General features: G+C 51.4%; 2 protein-coding genes across 2 annotated transcripts in view; both read left to right on the top strand.

Moving 5' to 3' along the window:
- C3AR1 (complement C3a receptor 1) overlaps positions 1–22,963 on the top strand; it is a 330,535-nt gene that overhangs the window by 208,187 nt on the left and 99,385 nt on the right. The window lies entirely within an intron of this gene.
- Positions 10,709–16,002, top strand: MSX1 (msh homeobox 1). The gene is made up of 2 exons (XM_083754719.1): positions 10,709–11,280; positions 15,168–16,002. The coding sequence occupies exons 1-2, from the start codon at positions 10,833–10,835 to the stop codon at positions 15,596–15,598; spliced, it is 879 nt and encodes a 292-aa protein (XP_083610845.1). The 5' UTR covers positions 10,709–10,832; the 3' UTR covers positions 15,599–16,002.

Below are 22,963 nucleotides of genomic sequence, written 5' to 3'. Positions count from 1 at the left end.
CAGAGCAGCGATGTCACGCTGGCCATGTGACCCGGAAGTGTCTCCTGACAGCGCTGGCCCCTGGCCTCTTAAGTGAGATGGGCGCACAACCCCAGAGTCTGTCAAGACTGGCCTGTACGGGCAGGGGTACCTTTACCTTTTACCTAGTATATATTTTATTGAATGACATTGTATACATTGCATCAGCCTTTGGGTATAAGCAATAAACTTGACTGACTGACTGACTGACTGACTGACTGACTGACTGACTGACTGACATTAGGCTGCTGAACAAAACAGCAATAAAACTGAGGGATGTGGGTGTGGTTACTTTGTAAGCCTGGCAATAACTGGATCTGAATTATCAACCCCAAGTCCATCTGTCTTGGGTGCTTTAGTTGTGATTCCTCCATTGCAGGGGGTTGGTCTAGATGATCCTTAGTGTTCCCTTTCAACAACAATTCTATGAGTATGAAATTAGACCACCTCCATTAGCTTTAAGCAAAATAGGCCCATCCAGAGTCACTACTGCATGTTAGCTCTGGCCAAGAAATCCCACTAACTATCCTGTTCCCAAGAAAGTGCAGTGTTTGCTCAGAAGTAGATCCCACTGTCTCCAATGGGACTTTCTCCAAGGAAAGTGTTCAGCCATAACCACTAAATACTAGGAGCTGCTAAGGAGGAACCACATGTGGTCGTGGCCCACCTCCTTAGAAAAACATCCCCCGCCCCAACCTGGGATCTGGGAGGAAAGCTAGTTGGGCAGCAGTTCTCTGAAGCTCTGCAGCTACTTGGGTGCTGGTTCCAGACGGTGTTCACAGAAGTCTTGGTCAAGTCAATTCAATGTGGATGCTCTAGACTAGAGCAAAAGAAATGAAGATTGAAGCTGAAGATCTAACTCTAGATAAGCAGACACACATGTAAACATACAGATACGCACAGAGACATGGCAATATTTATTTGAACACAATACTGTATGCCCCTGAGATACTGTGGGGTTGATTCAAGAGACAATTACATAATCTGCCCTGCACAAACAATTTATTCCTCAGTAATCCTGTCACATCCAGCAGTAAGAACCATACCATGTGTCTTGTGGACAGCAGACCTGTATTCAACCACATATTATCCAGGCCTCTCAGGGGTTAATAATATTCGCATACTGACAGACATGTATTTTCTTGAAAGCAAATGCAAATATCGCTTATTTCCTTCTGTTGTGTGCTTAGAACAGCGCAGGAAAACGCATCTTCCAAGTCAACATATTATTGTGGGTAATTATTCACGCGTGCATAGAATATAGTCCTATGTTACATGCAAGAATATTCAGAAAGAGAGCGTATGAACCAGGTGCCTGTGATTGCAACGAATCAAATAGCTGAGGGACAGATCTGGTGGGATTTTACTAAATCGGTGTTGCGCACAAAAAGCCCATTCACACCGGGAAGGAAGAAAAGACCCAGGCAGGCCGATTAGCAATCCCTACTAAACAAACACAGTCACGCTTTTTGCAGCCCCCTTGCTTGCGCCGCAGCTTGACCGGGTTGCAAATCGAGAGGATCCGACTGGTATTCCCGGAAGCCATCAGGGAAAACTCCGCCGAGCCCGGAGCTGTGTCGCTGCAAGCAACTCCAGGCGATGAGGGCAAGGCAGCAAGGCAGCGATCCACGTCGAAGAGCTTAGGCAGGAGTACTGCCCGGCCGGTTGTGTCCTCACCTTCCGCTAACTGTACCAACTGGCGCACCTTCTGTCTGGGAGCCGCTCCGAAAACCCGAGGTAACCTCTGCGGACGCCGCGGAGCAGAAGCTTCTTCCTGCGTCGCGCGACGGCTTTCATTCCCCGTGCAACGTCCGGACCCAGCAAATCCTATTGAGTGGGAAAGAGGTTTCTGTGCAAGACAATGAGACTTACTTCCAAGGAAATGGGGGCCGCATTGGGTTGCGCCCTAGACGTGTCCTTTCCGACGGAATGAAGGCGGCGATCCTAAGCACAGCAGGACGCTGGAGTGCGCGTCCTTGGCGCAGCGCTCCAGGAGTCGCACTGGCCACAAGGAGGCGAGGATCCGTTTGGCGGCGCGAGCGAGAAGACTTCCGCTTGCGCGCAACTATAGCGTAGGAACAAAGTAGCCCCGCGGCTGACAATGGAGCTGCGCTTATTTCAAAGTAAGTGCTAAAGATCGAAGGTTACAACCCGAGAGCAGCAAACAAACAGGAGGTGGGGATCTTCCCGGAGTGTTCAGCTTCTTATCTTAAAATCAAGTCTGCTCGTTTTTTAATTGATGGAGGTCTAAAGGAGAAGATTTAGGCAGCTGTCTACTCAACGAGAGGCAATTTTCTCCCACATTCCAGTCGGGCTGCAGTGGCAGGAGGATGTCTGACAAGCACTTTGATACTTAAAAATGGTTATGCGCACCCATCTCCCACTGTGCCTTAGACTCCCTCGCAATGTTTTGCTAAGGAACACTCATTCTTATGGATTATTCTAAACCGTCCTAAATCATCTTTAGGAGTTTCTAAGATTAATATGGAACATCTAGGCAGCTTGAAGGCACGGTCTCAAGACAGCCCCGTACCGATATGAAACCCGATTTTAAAACTCAACAACCCGCGCAACCTTATCCTATGCGTATTGTTTATGAGGAAGTGCGTCCGAAGGGACTTCCTCCAGGACACAAGTATCCGGCTGTAGCCTAAGCCTTAGCTTTAGCCCGATGGACTTCAGTCTGTGGATGGATCGCTGGGACCCAAAGCTCGCAGACAACATCCAGGCCGCAGATGGACCCTGGCCCTGCTTCTCACTTGGGCTCCGCAACCGAATGCCGTGGGTTTCCATGGGCCCCGGCATCTGTCTCAGCCAAAACAATGGGGTGAGGACGGATGCTGCACTGAATCCACTTAGGTCGTGCTTGCTGGCCAGACTGGCACGACGTGTTGCATTCTCTGGATCGGATCTTGCAGTGGAAAGCAGAAGGGGGGGCGAGAGAGAGAGAAGGTGACGCGCCTGTGTCCGCTGGAGGGACCCGGAGAGTAGAGCGAGGATGCGAGGGGGGGGGGGAGCTGAAAAGCCCAGAATTATCAGTCTCTTCTGGCTCGGAGCTGCTGCTTCCCACCGACGCAAACGCCCAGCCCTGCTCTCAAACACTTGGACTCGAGATCTCTTATCGATTGCACACGTTTGCATTTTTAAATTGTTGTCAAGTGTGTGCAAAAAGGCCCGTCAAAGTCAGAGGCGGCGATCCCAAACGCCTTTGCACGGGAGCCACGGCCAATAGAAAGGACACCTTTTTTCTTTAGCGCGGGGTGACCATGAGTTCGGATTGAAGGCGGCGTCCCAATTAAATCGCCCATAATTCAAAGCACCGCCTGCCTGAGTGCAGAATTTGGGGTCCCGAGGCTGCAGGATCCCGGGGGAGCCCATCTCCTTGAGCTCAGCTGAACCCGCTTCCTGGTCAAGGCGCGGGCTGTGAGCCTTTTCGGAGAGGCCAGGCGTCTGGCTGCGGTTCTAACCGCGAGCACTTGGGGGGTAAATTGCAGTGAACGGGACGGGAGTCCCCAATATACACGTGCTTAGGACGTGGCGAGGTCTTTGGGGATGAGAAGAAAAAGGAGGGAGCAAGACAGAGGGAACTTTCCTCCCGCTCCATCCCGACGCAAACCGGACCAAGCCCGTCACTCCGCTATTCGCCTTAGGCCAGTGGGAATGTCTGCTGCGCAGTTCTCCTGCTCAAGCTCCTGCGGGAGATCCGCGCAGTGGATGCATTTCAGGAAGGCGGTTTCCAGGACAGTGTTTGCTTCCCACGCTTCGCGCCACGCCGCGCACGAGAGAGAGCATCTGTCACCACGGATGCTTCAGTTTAGATTCCTGCACTGCAGGGGGTTGGACTAGATGACCCTAGATGGTCCCTTCCAACTCTACAATTTATTTAGTCTCTCTTCTTATACATGCATTTTTCCAAATAAAACATTAATTTAAAAAAACCCTCTACCATTTCATGAATCTATATGAGAGAGAGACAGGAGGAGTCTTCGGGGAACAGCTCCGACCCCGTCTTGAGCCAAGAGGCTCCGTGTCTGCTTGACATCTTGAAGCTTAAATAACCGTCAGGGCCGCTTTGTTAACTGCCTGGCAGCCAAGTGCCTCGTTACGCCTGATTGAGCTAATTGCTTTGAAATAGGATATATTATCTATAATTATAGAGATCTTGGAGGAGACGGCCAGCCTTGTGCTTTCATCTTGCCCAAGTGCATCAAAATGTCGCGATCAAATTAATTTGGGCCACTTGAAATAGTGCCCTCCATTCATCCAGCCTTACAGAGGCAAGGATCCCTTTTTGTTGGGGGGGGGCGGCCTGAGAGAGATTGGGAGGGAAAGCTCGTTTGATCAGGATAATTACTAAACTCGGGAATCCCTGAGAAGTGTTTATGGCCGGGGCAGCGGTGGGGGTGGGGGGGGCGCTCCTTATCCTGTTTGACTTCGACCCGGAGTCGGCGAATTTCCAAAGTCTGCAAAGGGAGAGACGGTTTTAAAACCTCGTCTTGGAGCGAAGGTTTCTCCAGATAAAGCGAATGGGGGCTGCAGTCTCGCCCCCCCTCTCCCTGCCTTAAATGCGTTACTTGGAGTTTATTCTCGCTCAGATTAATAGGACCTTTGTTGTTGTTTTTTAGTCGTTTAGCCGTGTCCGACTCTTCGTGACCCCATGGACCAGACCTTACTCCCATCTTATACACACCCTTCGGTTTTGCTACTTGGAAATAGATTTCATGAGAATACATGGGACCGACGGCAATTCCACTCATTAGTTCATGGTTCAAATGCACACCCAAAATGCGTGCGAATGCGACACGCATGTATATACAAATTCGTGTATCATAGGGACACACTCACCAAGGAGTCAAAGTTCCCTGTCAAATTGTTGGTTTTGGTTTTAGCTGCATGCATACATTTTTTAATGTCGGTGGTGCAACACACATTATTTGATTTGCCATCTCTCGATTATTGCCCACTTGGTGACCGGTGGAAGCTGAATGTGCGAACTGAATTTGAGGAGAAGGAAGGCGAAGTCAGGATAAGGCACAAATGACAAATGTTCACTGACACCTCCATGACACACTTGAAATGTCTTGACTTTTGCGTTTGCGGTGATGCAAAAGTTACACTGGCGGTGTTCTGGAAGGCTCATTAGCACGTGCAGTTAATCACTTGATGTTGCGGGTTCTCAAGTGATCGGCAAGTACGTGTGAATCGCCTTGCACGGTTCAGGAACTGGCCAAGGTTGCAAGAGTTATGTGCACGCACACACTCTAAGTCGAAGAAGGCAAACCCCAGCGCAACGCCCTACAATGGGAGCAACGGCCCCGATGTTCAACTAATACGCGCCGTCTCCACGGATGCATGAAAACGAATAGGAATTCTTTCCCGCTTATTTCAAGTCGACTGACGAAGACAGGCTGCGCTCAGTGAGTTTAAGATCAAAGGGCAAGAGGCACTTTTAAATAGGAGCAGAAGAACCTCTCTCAGAGAAGTCTTCAATTCCATCAGCTGAACAGGGGCTATGAAATCTCACGGACTTCCCTAGCCCTTAAGCGAAGGCCCCCTCCCCGGTGTTCTGTTCCTGTGCCCGGTATATTCCCTGGGTATGGTTTAGCTCCAGCAACAAGAAATCAAAGGTAAGGAGGGCTGTCCCGCTCAACTCTTAAGCGCTTAAGTGTGATTCACACGTGCATGTAATCCCGCCATACCTCCACACCGGATGCCAAGCCCTTCGCGTTTGGCAAGTGAATGTATGGACGGGAGTCCCCTAGAAAGCCCTGCGTTTCCCGTGAAGTGAAATCATCTTTCGGTCGGCTGTGCAGTACCGGCTGCCGCTGCAGTTCAGAGGTACGACAAGTCATCGCTCCAGAGGTTTAGTCGTCAAGCGACGGACATGCAAGCTAACACCCAGGACCTCATCTATTTCGATGGGAACGACTTCTAGTGGTTTGGAGAGAGGGAACTCGACCGGACAGAACCCTGCTTAAATTCAGCAAATAGCGCTGGGTAAATTTACAAGACGGCTAGGTTTGCCGGGGCATCTCTGTACTGTTGCAAATAAGACTTGTAGCCCAGAATCCTTCACTTTAAGACGACCAATGCCCAGTTCATAGTTTCGATAGGCTTTGTTTCCAGGTATAGATATTTAGTAATCAGTGTTATGCTCGCATCAATCACTGCACATTTAGTTTTAAGTTAAGCTTCGCTGAATAAAGTGAGACTTTCCCCCCTAAATAAAGCCATGATTGAAATTCTGTTGTTGTTTTGTTTTGCTTTCAAGTGATATTATCATTAAATTATCTGTTCCACCCAAGAGGAGCAGGGTCCCCCCCTTCTCTCTCTCTCTTTCTTAAACTCTTCCCCTCTCCTTCCTTCAAAGAAACGGTGGAGGACAAACCGGGGTAAATAATCTGTCTGCGTGTTGTGCCCATTTATAATAAGCGCAATCAAAAAATTGGAGACGCTTAAGCAACGAGAATGCACACAAAAATTCGTTGCACGGATATCATGCGGCCTCCTGCGCTCAAGAAAACCCCACAACCGTCGGGGAAGGAGTCAGTAAAAGTGGCCGGTCTCCTCTCCTGCGGAAGCGGCAATCTTGCCGGCTTGTAAAAGACAAGCAAGCGCCGACTGGGAGGCTGGAAAAGCGCGACCGTAAAGTGGGACCGACATTATGACTGGCGGGAGGAATTTTCGGGATTCCGGAATGGGATTTCCACATCTATCCCCCCCCCCCCTCACGCAGCGCCCCAGCGGCAAAGCCCGGCCTCAGTCCTGCTCTCGGAGCATCTTGCTCGCGGGGCTGCCTCGTGAGCGCTGCGGGCGGCCGGCCGGCCACTCCTGGGGTCCCTTCCTCCCCAAGGCTTCTTAATGTTCCTGACTAGCAATGCCCACCTCGCCCCCACAGACCCCAGCCCCGTCGAAGCAACGCCCAAGGAGCTGGAGTGGTGGGAACAGCCGGCGACTGCGCTCACATGAGTGCCAGTTATTCACTTCTGCAACGTCCCCCAGCTTTGGGGGGGTCCCAAAGAATTGCCAGTGCGGCCCCAAAGCAAAAGAACTGCGAGGGGCTGGATCCTGCGTCTTCCCCGTCGTTGCGGGGGTGGGAAGAGAGGCGGGGTTGGGCGGGCGCGCTCCTCTGGCTCGGCTGCTTGCGTCGGGGTCCTCGCCGGGCTCCGGCGCCTCGCTCCCTGGACGCGGGTTCGCGTCCTCAATAGGCCCTCCAGCGGGAGCCTTTGATGCCGCCGCCGCTGGCGCCTCCAGACAACATCCCTTGTCTGCCCAGTAGAGGCACTGACTAATCGTGACAGATTGTTTATTCTCGCAATTAGCGACGCGGCCGCTTCTGGGGCGCCCGCGCAGACGCCCCTTGGACCGGGCTGGCCGCGCCGTCCAAGGGCAGCGGGAGAGGCGCGCGAGAAGCGGACCTCGCTGGGTTCCCACCAAAGGCCGGCAACGCAAAAGGCGCGGCGTTTTGTGCTTGGGGCCAGGAGGCCCCCTCCCCAAAATCCTATAGATTTCACTCTTTGGTCCACGGGTCAGAGAAGCGAGCAGGCGCGTTCCTTTCACGGAGAGCCCCAGGGCTCCGGCCTAAGTTCTTTCTGGAGAACCCCAAGGGGGGCGGGAGGAACTTTCCCCAAGGAGTCTAGGAAAGGACCCTGTGAGGAAACGGACCAGAGTAGAAAGGGCTTTAGCAAACGAATCTCGGTCGGCATTAGGATCGGGCGGTCCTTCCAAGGAATGCGCAGACACACCGCAGCACAACTATGCGGGACAACATCCACGCTGTATACTAAAACGGGGAACTTTAAGTCGATTTCTCCCAGAAAGCAGACCACATCCTTGTGGAAGGAAATTCCACTCCTATCCAAGAACCTTTTCAATATGGGGTGAAGCCAGGACACACAGGTGTGCTCGTGATTTATTGGTTTACTTGGTTTCATAGATTTCATAGAACCAATTTATTGGTTTCATGGATTTCTTGAGGCCTTCAGTCCAATAAATGGTTTAAGCGATCCAGATCTAGTCTAGTCTTAAATTCTTGCGCACACGCAGAAATACCTACTGCTTCAGGAACACCCTCCAAATCACAGCGTGCATTCTCACGCGGGCACGCGCGCGCCCCCTTCTCCCTTTCTGTGAATCCATGGATCACAAATCGCTCATCCCTCGCTAGAAGTAAATACTTTTAGGCTGCAGGCCTAGGACCATTTACCCGAAGCTCCGTGGGCCTTTTACCGAGTAAGATTTTGCCGTTAAACCCCAAGATGGTCCGTGGAAGTTAAACATAATCTTACATATTTTCGGGGTTAAGTTTAGCTTTCTTGTTCATCACTAAGTCCTAGGTTACTGTACCGCATTCATTTCAGTGGCTCCTCTTTGAGCACCCGTCACACGGCTGACACCCCCCCCCATCGTGTTATTTATTGTTTCAATAACAGCAGCAACAGGAAGGAGCAGTGTCGTTACTCTTATTAAAGTATATGGAGACGGCGATAGAAAGAAATGTGTAACGTGTTCCAGGAGAGATGTGTGAATATGAGCGAGTTTGTTTTTCATCCGAAAAGAGGATCTTCTCTTCATTGAGGGTTTGTTGTTGTTTTGCGGGGCGGGGGGAGGAAGGAAGGAAGAAGCAGGCGCTCTGGGTCCACACTGGGAGTCCCGGGGGCAGAGCCAGGGTGGAGCAGCGCTTAAGAGCGTTAGCTCGACCTCGGGAGACCTTTGTCCCTCCTCAGCCATGAAACTTTGCGAGGCTTTACTCTCGGCAAACCTGGCCTACTTCGCAGGGCTGTTGTGAGGGGAAGTTGGCGGGGGGAGGGATTCACATAGTGGCCATGAGCTCCTTGGAAGGAAATTTACATACAGGAAAGATATTTATGCAGTAAATAAATAGCGATACTCGAGGTTGGGTCATCCATCTACGGTAACGCAATGCTGGGTCTGTCTGCGGGAGAACCTCGACGCAGCCTGAAGAACCTTCCCGCTTCCTTTCCTCGGCTCCTTCGCGTATTGACAAACCTAGCTTTGCTGTGACATTCACCCATCCATCCCATAATCTAAGCGCTCATAACCTCCCGTCTTCCTCGGGCCCCGTTCAAAAGGCAGGGGCTCCGCTGTCCCTCCCCGTTTAGATAATTGCCCTTAAATGACTGCAAGAAGCTCTTGTGTTTCGCCGAGATTAGAGCCCCGCAGCTATCAATAAACTTTTCCCAGCAAGCGGCCAATCCCATTATGAGAGAGAGCAGCGCCTTTTACTGCACATCCGTCCTGGCCGCGAGGATAAGGGATCGTAAAAGGCATTCACGAAACAAAATATCCTTTTTAAGACCTTAATTGGTCGGGACTAGAGGTTAGACTTCCTTTAGGGTATTAACGCTCCAATCTCTAGGCACCTTTACCAAAGAATGATCCCGTCGCCACACTGTATCCCTTATCCTTACAAACAGAGCTCCAGGAGAGATAAACCAGATACAAATGATGGGCAGGGTTTGCCCCTCTTTTTGCCTCCTGCTTGTTTGCTTGTTTGTTAAATTGCTTTTTGTAAACCGATGGGGAAGACTAGCTATACTGTATCTGCACTGAGACTGGGTCATACCGAGGGCAGATCGCATCCTCATCCGAATCTCTGCAAAATCAAGTATAGCCCATCTAATGCTAATATGATTATAAATAAGCTTAAACCCTATACATACAATACATCGTATTTAATTCATTGGCTTATATATTGGACTCTCTGTGGTTTTTTGTTTGTTTGTTTTTGTCAGTTTGGGAGTTTATTGTGCTTAAGAAGAACTATTATTTCACAACCAGAGAGGTTACCATTCCATCCACACTTGTCTGGAATGAGTCTCATTGCACTTACTTCCGAGTAAGCTACACGACGATGCAGCCAAAATTAATAGCTTTTTTCCACGTTGATTTCCCCTCCAAAAGCGAAAGGCATGTGTAAACGTATCCCTTTGAAATCAGTGAACATCAAAATGATATTGGGCGGCGGGGGTGGGCAAATATTACATATTATTACAGCATTCTCTCTATCTCTCTATCTCTCTCTTACACACACACACACACACACACACACACGAATGCAGCCCATATTCAAAGAAGACTTATTTATTTTATTTCACATTTATTTCACAAACTCTATATACCGCTTGATTGTCGGGAGACACTTCAAAGAGAATAAAAACTCTAAATGGTTATCGTAGAACTAGATTGCACGCCGCTGATTGCGAGGGAAGGGGTAAAATAATTATTCTACGATAATCTGAAGATGAGCATCGTCGTCCCAAGCAAAGCTGCCGCCTGCAGCTCAGGCTCGCGGAATTTCCATCGCAGAGACGGAGCAAGCGGGACGGAAGGGAATCCAAGCAAAACAAACAACTCCTCGAGGTGAATCGACGGCGACGCGAGGCGATCGGGGGCTGCCCAGAGGCGGAGAACGAAAGTCCGGCGCGCAATGGCTCCTGGCTGGTGCCGAGCAAAGTTCCTTCGCGGCTTGGCGGGCTTGGCGGGCAGAGTCGAGCGGAGGCGCGCCGGGCGATCCCGCCTCCTCTTCCTCCGCCTCCTGGTCCTTCTTGCGCGCCGCACCCAATGGGAAGGCAGCGGGACCCCCCTTCGGAGCGCGGATTGGCCGCCGTCGGGGGCGGCCTGGCTTTATTAGCCCGCCGGGCTGGGTCCCGGGCCTCGCCAAGCGGAGCCCTGACGAGCGAAGGCGCCGCGCAGCCGGGAGCGCGGGCCGGGCCTGCCTCACACTCCGCGCCCACCTCCATGAGCGACGGCTGCGAGAGCTGGGGCGCCGGCGGGGGGACGGGGGGAGCTGCATGGCCCCGGCGCTGGAAATGACTTCTGCTCAGAGCGCGGCGGGGAGCGAGGAGCCACCCGCGCCGCCTTTCGGCAAGCCCGGACCGACGGGGCCCCCGGGGGCCACCAGGGGCCGGGAGGAGGGCGGCGACAAGCCTAAGGCGGCTCCGGCTCTGCTACCCTTCAGCGTCGAGGCGCTCATGGCCGACCGCAGAAAGCCCGGCAGCCTGCCCGGCGGGCCCGAGCGGGGGGAGCCGTCGGCGCACCCGAGGCCCCTCAGTCCCAGGAGGGGGGCGCCCTCTGCCGCGGCGCCGGAGAGACCGGCCTCGGCGCTGGCCATCGCCACCCATTTTGCTGTCGGGGGATTAGTCCAGGTGCCCGAAGAGGCGCTCGCCAAAGCCGAAAGCCCCGAGAAGCCGGAGCGGACGCCCTGGACGCAAAGCCCCCGCTTCTCTCCGCCGCCGCCAAGTAAGTGAGCAGCCGGGAAGCGCACGTGGACTTGGCCGGGAAGCTAGCAGCCAAAACGCTGCGGTTGAGGATGGGGAAGCCGGTCTCGGCTGTCACTTAAGACAAGGGACTTTTTACTTTCCAGTAAATGCATGTGTTGAGCGCCGGAGAGATGTTCCAGGTTGCTGCTTCCGCTCGTGGAACTTGAGTTGCTAGTTAAACAAAATACAAAACAAAAACCGGCCACCAACTCAAAGCGCGTAGGTACCCGGCCTTGATTCCTAGCACGAATGGGGCAGGCACGCTCAAAAGGTGTTTACTTGGAAGTAAGGAGCACCGGTTTCTAACCGGATCGGCTTCCCCTTGCTTCAACCAATCCTTGGTCTCAAGAGGCCTTGCTTCCAAGTCAGGGATTAGTCGGATAGCGGCGTTTTAGCCAAATTAAAGCCGAGAGCGTCGAGCAGCCCGGAAGCTGAGGTCGAGGCGACCTTTTTAAAATATGCTTAGAACCAGAGCAGCTTCCATGCAGCTCCTGCCTGCCTGACTTGGCCGTGGAGCAGCGGCAAGCTGCCTCCAGCCTGAATGCGGCCAAAGGGGAGCCTTCGTTGCAGATCGTGGCGCTCCTGTAGAGCCCGTTTGGGGGACCGTCTCACTTTCCCCGCAATCTTAATTCCCCGCTGCCTTGAAGCTGGGACTCTCGGTGGAGAGGGGCCTCTTCAGACAGCTACAGCTGTTGGTAAACATTGGTGGCCGGATCCTGCCAACTGACAATTGCCCAGAGAGCCCAGGGAAGGTCTCCTTCAGTGAGTTGGGAATGAAAGGTCACTGGTTCCTTGGACCTGGTTTCTGAACCAGTCACCACTTTCCAGGGGGAGGGGGAGGGGGAGGGGGAGGGATGCCTGGGACTTCCGGGTTTCAGGGCCTTTTCCGCCACCAAGGATCCCTTTTCTGGGCTGAGAGAGACAGACAGACAGACAACCTGGGTAAAGACATTTTAAACCATTGCGGTTTGCACACCATCTGGAGAACCAGAAAATCGGTACGAGCACATTCGTGCTTTTTAAATAAAAAAAAATGCTAAACAAATAGGTAACGTAATAAGGAAATCCGATGAGTTTCGGCTGCTTATTTCTACTGCGCTTCTCGTTAATGGTCCTTAAATGGTCCTGCTGTTGGGAAACAGAATCCATTACAGCGGAATCCTTTCCTTCGCCACTGAGAAGTCCCACTCGAGTTCATTTGGGAAGACTCCCACGTCTAGGGTTTCAGCCTTCTTTTCCCTGCGAGACCTTCCACAACATCCCGTGGTCCAGGAAACTTAGCTTCCAACTCAAAGTAGTTTATTTTTCTCAGCAAACTTTTTAGGTTCGAAGGTGGCGGAGTCCGTGTAGACGCAGCCCTGCCGCATAATCCGCCTAAGGCTCAGTGTTTCGTTTTAAAGAAAGTTGATTTGTTTCCGGATCGGCCTGAGCAGGAGAGGAATTAGCGGGGATTTTTCTGCCTCCTTTTCTCTCCCGCGGATTAAAACAAGAGTATTTTAGCAGTTTAAAATAGTTTAAGGGCGCTATTTTAATGTGCTCTAACTCCTACTTGTGTCCGTGGAAATTCCTTTCAGTCAGTGAGTAGGAGAATCCGGGCAGAGGTGGCTTTGGAGAAAATGCCCGTAACATTTCTAGCGATGCTAAATTCCACTACAATAGATCGCTCTGATTTGAACCGTTTCCAAAATGTCCAGCAGCCTCACTTTTGAAGTTCGGTGTTTGTTCCTTGAAAAGTCATCTCTTGGACTTCCTACCGATATGGAAAAAGTGAAAAGCAACTGAAAGTAACAAAACAGGCTTCTCTGGTATTTTTTGTTCAGGGCTCATGTCGTTTTGCATTAATTAGGAGTCTCTTTCCAGCTGGATTCCCAACCCCTGTAATTGCAATTTATATTTAAAATGTTGCCCAGATACCAGGAAGTAATAAGGTTTTGTTTTTTGTTTTTAAAAAAGCAATCTTCCAAATAATTGCAAACGGAATTTGAAAAGAGAATCTATCCCATATTGTAATTTCGTCCTGCTATGTATGGCTTCCCCTGTGCAATGCACGGAATCTAGAAGGGACGGGGTTGGGGAAGAGTTATGTGAGTATATCTTCAAAGACTATCGAAATTAAACATATTAGGAAGAATATATTCTCCAGGTCAGCTTAGCGTCCTACCGTGGGTAGCCATAACTTAAAACGAGCCAAATCTACCGGGAAAATCTTGCAGCAAAGATACTCAGGCATTCCCGAGGCCTGCGCTGGCGAACTGTGGCTCTTTCCCTTCAAGGGGGGTTTGCTGGGGGCTTCCCGTTGGAATGTCTCCAAAGGATTTCATCACAGCTGGCAGCCCCGGCCTGTAGTGATGAGTCGCAGTGGGAATTACTCCCAAGTAAAGGTACCTACGACTACAGTAGCTCCAGTGTCTTCTCTGCTAATTGGAAACACTGAAAGCGATCTACAACTTTTGTGAGTGTTAGATTCACGATGGAAATGCTTCACTGGGATTCAACTTGACTTGAGGCTATGATTTAAAACAATTAACTTGAATCCATTAAACCTGCCAGGCTTTATTTTCAAGTAAATGTGTTTAGCAGTCTAAATTCTTCCGCTCAAAAGGGTGTGGGTCGGAATGCCGAGAGTCGTTCTTAAAACAGGCCATAAAAGGAGCAAGCGGCGTCCTCACGGACTCCCTAATTAATGACATGCGCACTCTGTTTCCCAAGAGGGCCATAAACGGGATGTGAGTGACAGGACCTGCCCTTTTCATTTTTTAATTTTTTCCCCTTTAGTTCAATAATTTATGGTTTCCTTCCTCCCCCAACCCCGCTTTCCCCTTCTTGTGAACTGCCCCAATACTTTATTTTTCTATCTGGAGCACTAATAAATGCACCCAACCTCTTAAAGAAAACGCACCATTTTGGGAGCCACGCGCGTCTTCCCCCACGGATAAGCCTTTGGGAGGGGTTGGCTGTGGTGGCGGCGTGGCTTCGCGTGACACCCAGGCGCCTCTTGGAAGGCTGCAATCCTATTCGCTTACGTGGGAACAAGGCCTTTTAAAGCGAGTGGGTGGGATCAGGCTGATTTGGGCTGTCAGAACGATCTCTCTCTCTCTCTCTCATCCAGCTAAAAGTCGCCTCCTTATTTAAATCTGTACAATTCGGGGGTTTCCAGCATCCCATTTGTTCAGTTGCAAAATGTCCCCCTGGCTGTAAGTCGACTTGGTTTTCCTATCCGGGAACAGCTCCGCTTCAGTAAAATGCAAGGTCCAGTGCGTTTGAAAGTCCTCCTGCATTTTAACGCGGCTCGCTCTTAAGTGTGTTTAGGATTGTACCACCATACATCCTCCAGGTTCAGACTCCAGTTTCTCTGAATCATTGTTACTCCGCTCAGCTGAATTTAGAACCCAGCACTTGAAATATTCTAATCTGGAAAATCCCGAAGAAATTGCCCTTACAGTTTAAATAACCAGAAGCACTGTATTTAATACCAATTTGGCCCATTAATTTCAATAGAGCTAAATTGCCTTACTGTGGTTTAACTAGATGACGGTTTAACCGGAGCAAGCTGTTAAACGAGATCCGCCTTACAGCCGGTTTCTAAAATATGTTTACTCCTACTGAGTTCAGCAAGTGATGCTTATTTCCTGATAAATTTGCCCAGGTTGCGGGTCCTCCTGTACTTTAAGACTGCTCTTCCGCCGAGGCGACCCTGCAAATGGCTTTTGGGCTTGTGGGCAGGTGGTCTGATCCTGCACGCCAGGCGGGCTCCTTCGCCTTCCCGGGATTGTTGCGCCTTTTGCCCGGGGAGGGGGGGCGGCTCGGCGCGCGGGGGTGTCTTTGGGAAGGGCCTTACCAGGTGTCTGTCGCTCGCTGTCTCCGCAGGGCGCGCCAGCCCGCCGGCCTGCACCCTGCGCAAGCACAAGACCAACCGCAAGCCGCGGACGCCCTTCACCACGGCGCAGCTGCTGGCGCTGGAGAGGAAGTTCCGCCAGAAGCAGTACTTGTCCATCGCGGAGCGCGCCGAGTTCTCCAGCTCGCTGAGCCTCACCGAGACGCAGGTCAAGATCTGGTTCCAGAACCGGCGCGCCAAGGCCAAGCGGCTGCAGGAGGCCGAGCTGGAGAAGCTGAAGATGGCAGCCAAGCCCATGCTGCCGCCCGCCGCCTTTGGCATCTCCTTCCCCTTGGGCGGCCCGGCGGTGGCGGGCGCCTCTCTCTACGCCTCCTCGGGGCCCTTCCCGCGAGCCGGCCTGCCCGTCACCCCCGTGGGACTCTACGCGGCGCACGTGGGCTACAGCATGTACCATCTCACCTAGAACCCCGTGGGCGAGCCGGGGGCTCCTCCACCCAGAGGATCGGGTCTTAGCGAGAAGGCCTGTCAGATGTGTCAGCCCTCGGTCCCTCGACGGACAGGCACCGGCCAGCAGGGAAGGAAGGAGAGCTGCTCCGCTGGACTCGCCCAGGTAAAGCCTCTCTCGAAGGACCGGAATACTCCGCAGGCTTGGGCTGCCCCTTTGGACGCAGGAGTCAGACTGTGGACACCCCGCCCCCCCCCCAATCCCTCCAGGCCCCAGGACTGCACTTGCTGCTCTTTGCCGCTTGTTCTTCCACCAAGCCCCGTGGAAGGGCTCTGCGTACTGTGTAATATACTGTACAGTTGAAAATTTATTATCGTTTATATTAATAGCTATATTTGATAAATAAATTAATTTTAAATGACCTTGGGGTGAATGGTTGGACGTTGCCTTCTGTCCTGGAAGGTCTGCAAGGTTTCATTCCATCCAAGCCCTCTGAATCTGGGGCTCCTGTTGATTATTTTTATCATTACTTCTCAAATCTGGCTCTTAGGCCCCCACTCCCCACCCCTGCATTTCAATGCAGCTTGTGCAGAACTTCGTGTGGATTGTCCTCACTTATTTGAAGAAGTTCAACTGATTTTAAAGAACTTACTTGGAAGTAAAGTGCCTAGGTTTGCAGCGCAAAGACCTAGATTTCTCTGGTCTGAAGAAGACCAAAGGTGGTGTATTTTCATAGGTCCCCAAATCTACTGCTTAATTGGAAAGTAAGCCTTGTTGCCAGCAGTGAGAAGCGACTTCCCTTTCTGTCCTTCCAAGAATATATATCTACCATTGGGTTCCTCCTTTTCAGAACAAAACAAATTTCACAAAGGCCTCCCCAGGCACCCAAGCATTCCTATTTCAGGGCACAGTCTTGGATCTGAGTAAGTAATGTGGATGAAAAAGCTGTGCAAATCTGATCTCATCAGGAAAGCTTCCCATCTAGCGATATAAACCGAGCTGAGCTGAGCAAACTTCAGTGATCATTATTGTGACACCTCCTGCGTTGGAAAAGCATCAGTACTGCAATCCTGTGCCTAATGACTTGAAAGTTACTTACTCTGAAGTAACTACACCTAGCATTGCAACCTTGCATTCGAATCCTTGCCACAATAACTTGAGTAAATCCATTTATTTCAATTGGAAATGTTTGAGAATTAGCCTCGCTTTTTAGATTTTTTTTCTATTCAGGCGCTAGGGGAATCGTGCTAGGTGTTGTGGCAGGGCGTAAGCAGTACATAAATGCAAGTAAGTTCAAACTGGAATTCATGCACTGTAAACTTGTTCAGGACCCAGAGTTCCATACAAATATTAAAACTCCTGGAGTGCTGAAGGGGGTGTCGCCATAGCTGGAGTTGCAGCCTATCCGCAACGTACGCTGCTATGCTGTGGACATTTACAGGGGAGCAATGGTTCAATCGGTTGGGGTTTTTTTTTTGTGTGTGTGTGTTTGTCTCTCTGTGTGTGTGTTTGTTAGGTCATTCGGAGTAAACACGCATCCACTAACCTCTCCGTACTTAACTCCCTTCCCACCCACCCACTTTGCAGCCAGGCTCTTATCTATGCATGCTTGCTCAGAAACAAGGTCCAGTTGCGCTTCTGGGCCCCCGCCAACCCAAATTCGCGGGCAGACGGCTGCAGTTGCAGCAGCTTCCCTGGAAATCCGTTCACCGCACTTTCTGCTCGCGCCGCAGGTGAGTAGCTTGTTTCGCAGACGGGGCTGCTGGCCGGCAAGCGGGTGGGCGAGAGGGACTAGGCTCCGGCCACGGACTGGACTCGGGGGCTGGTCTAGGGGGCAGAAGGCGCCCTGGATTTCGGCAGGCGGGGACGGGGGCCAGGTGCAGGAGCTCCGGCCCCGGGATCGGCTTTCTCCTGCGCCCCGGCGCCGGCAGGGCTCCGCGCGGCTGCTGCCCCTGTGGGGAAAAGAAAGCCCCCGCCTTCGCAAAGCGCTGCTGGAGATCCGAAAGAGATTCGGTTCCAAGCAGCAGGGAGCGCGGGGGGGGGGGGACTCCGGGGCGGATCCTCCTCCTTCCCAAACATCGGCTGGTGGTTTCGTGGGCGCGGCTCGCAGGCCGCTTCTCCCCTCCGCGATCCTGCGGCGGCGGCGACGGGGGCGGAGCGCGAAGTTTTGCGCGCGCCCTTCCCCGCCTGCTGCGCGCCCTGGGTGCTGCCTGCGGGCGAGAAGAAGCGGGACCCGCCCGGCCTGGTGAAGCCCAAGTTCTGGGCAGCGCGAAGGGGCTTCAGGGCCCCCACTCGCCCCTCCGAGCAGCGCGCCAGCCTCGCCTTCCCTGCCGGCTGCCCCGGAGCCGCTGCTGCTCGCGCTCTCGTCTCCTCCCGGCTCACACGGGCAGGAAAAGCTCCGGGCGGCGCTCCCCCCTCCCTCCGGCCCCGTCCACTTCTGGCCGGGACTCGCCGGCTGGGTCGCCTCCGGCTCGGGCGGCTCCGGGAGAGGAGAGGCCGGTGGGCGGACGAAGAGCAGCCGCCCTGCTCGCCCCCTCGCTGCTCCCCTCGGCCCGCCCGTCCGCCCGAGGGCGATTAATAACGGGGCCCGGACAATACGTCGGGCGCTGCCGTCCCACGCCCGAGCGCGCCGGCTCAATGGCCAGGCCGGCACAAAGGGCGGCGGCGCCGCGGAGGGAGCCTCCCTCGCGCTTTGGTGTCTTTGTGGCCTCGGGAGGGAGCGGCGCGGGGGGCGGCTGAGCAGGGCCGCGTCCCTTTTCACCGGGCGGCGCCGGCGCCACGCAGCCCAGGCCAGGATGGCTTCCTTTCCGGGCCCCGCCAGCTGCCGGCCGAGCTCCGAATCAGGACAAAATGGGGCGCGAGTCCTGTCTCGGAGCAGGTCTCCCTAGAAACATCGTGGTTATGAAAGGTGGGGCGGGCAAGCGAGGCCTGCATTCCCACGTAGTGTTCCCGTGCCCCTGGGGTGGATGATTTTATCAATTACTTAATAAATAATCATGATAATCCTAGACGGGGGGGCAGGCTGACGGCTGCCTCAGCTTGCAGGCCCCGCCAGGGCAGCGGGATGGTCCAGCCCAGCTCAGGAAGCCGTTTTCCTCCTTCATAGCAACTTCTTTAGAGGCCCGGGATGGCCAGAAGGGTGATCTGCAGTGGATCGGGAAGGATTTCTGGCCCTCATTGTTTTAAGAGCAGAGATAATAAAGCAACCAACCCCCGACTTCCCTAAACTAGCTGCTTAAAATGCTGCAAACTTGGGGTGATTGAGAATAGGTTTTGGGGGTGAAGCACTGCAGGTTCCCTTGAGTCTGATACTGAAAACAAACCTCTTTGCTTAGTAACTGCTCAGAGGCACCTTGTTCTTTCATGCTAACCCTGTTCTTTCATTCTAACTGTTTGCCTTCTAAGGACCTTCTAAGGCCAGGGGCCCGTCTAGTCCAGCACCCGGTTCTCAAAGCAGCCCACCTGCCCGATGACACTTAGGGGAAATGCGCAAGCAGGACCGCAGCACAAAAGCACCCTCCCCTTGTGCAGCTGGTATTCCATCCCTGAAGCAGAGCAGAGCCATCATGGCAAGTAGAAGTAGATGGCAAGTTCCATAGTTTAACTATGTCCTGCGTTCTTTTATCTTGCTCATTCTTCCAACATTCACCTTCACTGGGTGCCCAGGAGTTCTTAGTGTCATAGGAGGGGGGGGGGGGAACGTCTCTCTATCCACTTTCCCCATGCCTTGCATTATTTTATAAAATATTATCACCCCGCCTTTTCTCTAAACTATAATGTCTCAAACGCTGCAAGCTTCCTTAAGGGCAGCAGGGGGGTTGCTCCACCCCCTTTATCATTTTCATTGTCCCTTTCATAACTTTTGCTTACTCTACTACAGTATCATTTTTGAGACGAGGGAACCAGAACAGTTTCTAAATGGTATTGCGCCAAAGATTTGTATAATGACATTAGGCTATTGGCAGCTTTATTTTCAATTCCTTTCCTAATGAGTCCTTTTGATGAGCTATCTTTTATGACTCTAAAGGTCCCATTTCTGGTCTATCAGTCTACCAGTTCAGGACCCTATGAATGATGTGCAGTTAAGACTTTTTGCCTGGATATGCCTCTGGTAGATCTTGGGGTTGTAGTAAAACACAGAACCCCTTAAAGCTTGAAGCCAGACCTCCTCTGCTGAAACTGTGATTGGCAGTAGAGTTGAGACAGTGGAGGAGACAAAGGGGAGCATTTATTTGCCCAATATGTGCTGGATGGTGGAATTCACTGCCACAAGATGTGGTGATGGCTGCTAAAATTGGCAGTGGTTAGGGAGGAGGGGAGGGGGCTCTCCACATGTTCTAAACAGAACAATCAGCTGGATGCATAGAGGCAGTAAAGGAGGGTAGGAGAGCAGTGCCTTTATACCCCTGCTTGCGTTTGCATTTTTCAAAAGCGTATGACCAGCTGCCGCTGGAACCAGGATATTGGGCTAATCGTACGCTGGACCAAGGCTTTTTTATTATGTTCATATATGGACTTCCTTCCCTCCCCTCCATAGCACCCCACTTCCAAGTGCTAGCAACCTTAAGGGAGCCGGTGAAGCAGCAGCCAATCAGAGATGTTTGTGCTGCAAGTGGCGGGTGTGTTTGAAACACTTGTGTGGAGAGATCTGAAGATGAAGGCCACCCAGCTTTGCATTTTAAAATAAAATATCTGAACTCCTGGCTTTTGAGCAGCTGTGCTCCTTTTCAGGGAAACTATTCTTTGGAAAATGATTTTTGAAATCCATCTTTCAGTGTGACATTTCCCTCTTTCAGAAAGGCAAGAATTACTCCCCTCCCTGGAAGCACTCTGGAAGCGCTGTGTTGCTACATAGCCGATTGAAAGCAAGCCGCAATAATGTCTTTTTAGCAGCTGACTCTGACCTAGAGTTAGGGCTGTACCACTTCAGACTGAATGTGGCAGTTCATTTTATGGATTACTCCACACACAAAACTTACCCTGCATACAGAAAACTTAGTGCCGGGAGCTCAGCAGAATTCTAGTCTGCGCTTCCTCTTGATATCCTAGCTTTCTATGTGCAACAAGTTATTGTAGTAGTAAAAATTATTATTAACAATAATAAAAGTAATGGCATTATTGTTATTAGGAGCAACGGATCACATAAGCCCCTACCTTCAGTCTGAGCGGTACAGCATCAGCCTGGGTCTACAACGGACTTGAGTGGGGCTCAAACTGCACTTTCCATTTAGTCTGTTAAGTCTATCCCTGGCTTAAAAAACAGAACAAACCCCACACACTCCTGAAAAAGAAGCTTCTGGTGCTGCAGGGCAGGGGCTGTTCCTGCCATTGGTTCCTCTAAAACTCACCTTCCCCAAGAGGTGCTTCTCCTTCCAGTGAACACAATATGAAGGCTTTGCATCTTTTCTCCAACAGGTAGGGGAACAGCTTGGGGAAAACCATTACAGTACAGGGAAATTCACTAGCAGGGAAAAGTCTTAAAGGACTAATACACTCGTCTTCTGCAGCTAACCACAGCCTCTGAAGCTGCTTTTCAATTTATTTATTTATTTATTTTTAAAGTCTGAGAAAGGAGACCGAGATCAGTGTCATTCAAGGGTGCTTCCTGCTTCCAGGTAGGAGTTTATTGTGGAAATGGTCTGCTTATGTATGTATATAAGATTCTTTTGCAGAGTCTGCATATGCTGTCACCATCAAAATGACAGCCCCTGCTTTTTGCAAGTTAATCTGTATTTCCCTGTACCATGTGAAATCTAAGGAATCTGTAGACACTGTTGGTATGGAAGCTCCAGCTCATTAACATTGGGGGGGGGATGGGGGGTGCGGTGATGTTGCAACAGGTCGTATGTCCATCTGCTCCTCATGCCAGCACAATCTAGTCACATAGTTCCCATTGACCCAGATTATTTCTGCTGAAGACCCATTCAAATTTCAAGAAGCTGGTTAGGAGCAGCGGCCATCTCAAAATCACCACCTTGGAGACTAATCACTAATTTTTTTTGGGGGGGGGGGTTGGCCGGGTGTGTGTGTGTTGATAAAGGTCAATCAATATTCTGCTATATGGTCACATACAGAGGTTTTGCACAAGACATCAGTATTAAAAAGAAATGGAAGTGCCTTCCCTCCACAAGAGCACAAACCTCTCTTTTGCCCATTGTGAAGCGTAAGAATAGTGTGAACATTCACTCTTTTGCACGTCTGCATTTTAAAAAAAAAGTGTGCATACAGGTTGAGACATACCCAGAGCAGTAGACACTGGGGGGTGGGGTTGAGGGGAGGTACAACCCCCCCACCTCTGAATATATTTCCTGAAGCTCCACCCACCAATTTGATTGACAAGCCATAGAATAGCAATGAATGAATGAAAATATCCAGAAAATAGGAAGGTGTGCAAATGAGCTTGCCAAACGAAGATACAGTATGTAAACACTGGATGTGAAGGACCCATCTGCACTGGAACCACCCGGAATCTATGAAATAGGTTAAAGGCTTCTTGTTTTCATAGCTGAAGCTAGCCAAATTTTGATGTGCATGTTAGAGAGTCATACTGGATTATTATTATTTTTGCCTCATGCTTGTACCCCTTCCTGGGGTTCATCTCTACTGTTTCTCTTTGCACATTTCTCAGGCTCCCTCTCTTTTATTTGCCCTTGGACAGCCATCTGCCCGACCCTTGAAACCTAGGCCAAGAGCAGCAAACTTTTTACAAAAGGCAAAGCCCCATAAACACTTAAGGTGCTATTTACTAATATTAATAAAAGGTAAAGGGACCCCTGACCATTAGGTCCAGTCGTGACCGACTCGGGTTGTGGCGCTCATCTCGCTTTACTGGCCAAGGGAGCCGGCGTACAGCTTCCGGGTCATGTGGCCAGCATGACTAAGACGCTTCTGGCGAACCAGAGCAGCGCATGGAAACGCCGTTTACCTTCCCACCAACGATACTTATTTATCTACTTGCACATTACATGCTTTCGAACTGCTAGGTTGGCAGGAGCAGGGACCGAGCAACAGGAGCTCACCCCGTCGCGGGGATTCGAACCGCCGACCTTCTGATCGGCAAGTCCTAGGCTCTGTGGTTTAACCCACGGAGCCACCTGGTCCCTCACTAATATTAATATTAATATTAATACTAACAAAATAATTAATAAACAGAATAGAATCAGAATTGTGGAGTTGGGAGGGACCCTCAGGGTCATCTAGTCCAACCCCCCTGCAGTGGAAGAATCTCAGATAAAGCATCCATGACAGATGGCCATCCAGCCTCTGCTTAAACTCCTCCAATGAAGGAGAATCCACAGCCTCCCAAGGAAGTCCATTCCACTGTGGAACAGCTCCTGCTGTCAGAAAGTTCTTTCTGATGTTTAATTGGAATCTCCTTTCTTG

The sequence above is a fragment of the Podarcis gaigeae genome, assembly GCF_964106915.1.
Source record: "Podarcis gaigeae genome assembly, chromosome: 9".
NCBI lineage: Eukaryota > Metazoa > Chordata > Lepidosauria > Squamata > Lacertidae > Podarcis > Podarcis gaigeae.
This window is presented reverse-complemented; position numbering and strand designations above follow the sequence as displayed.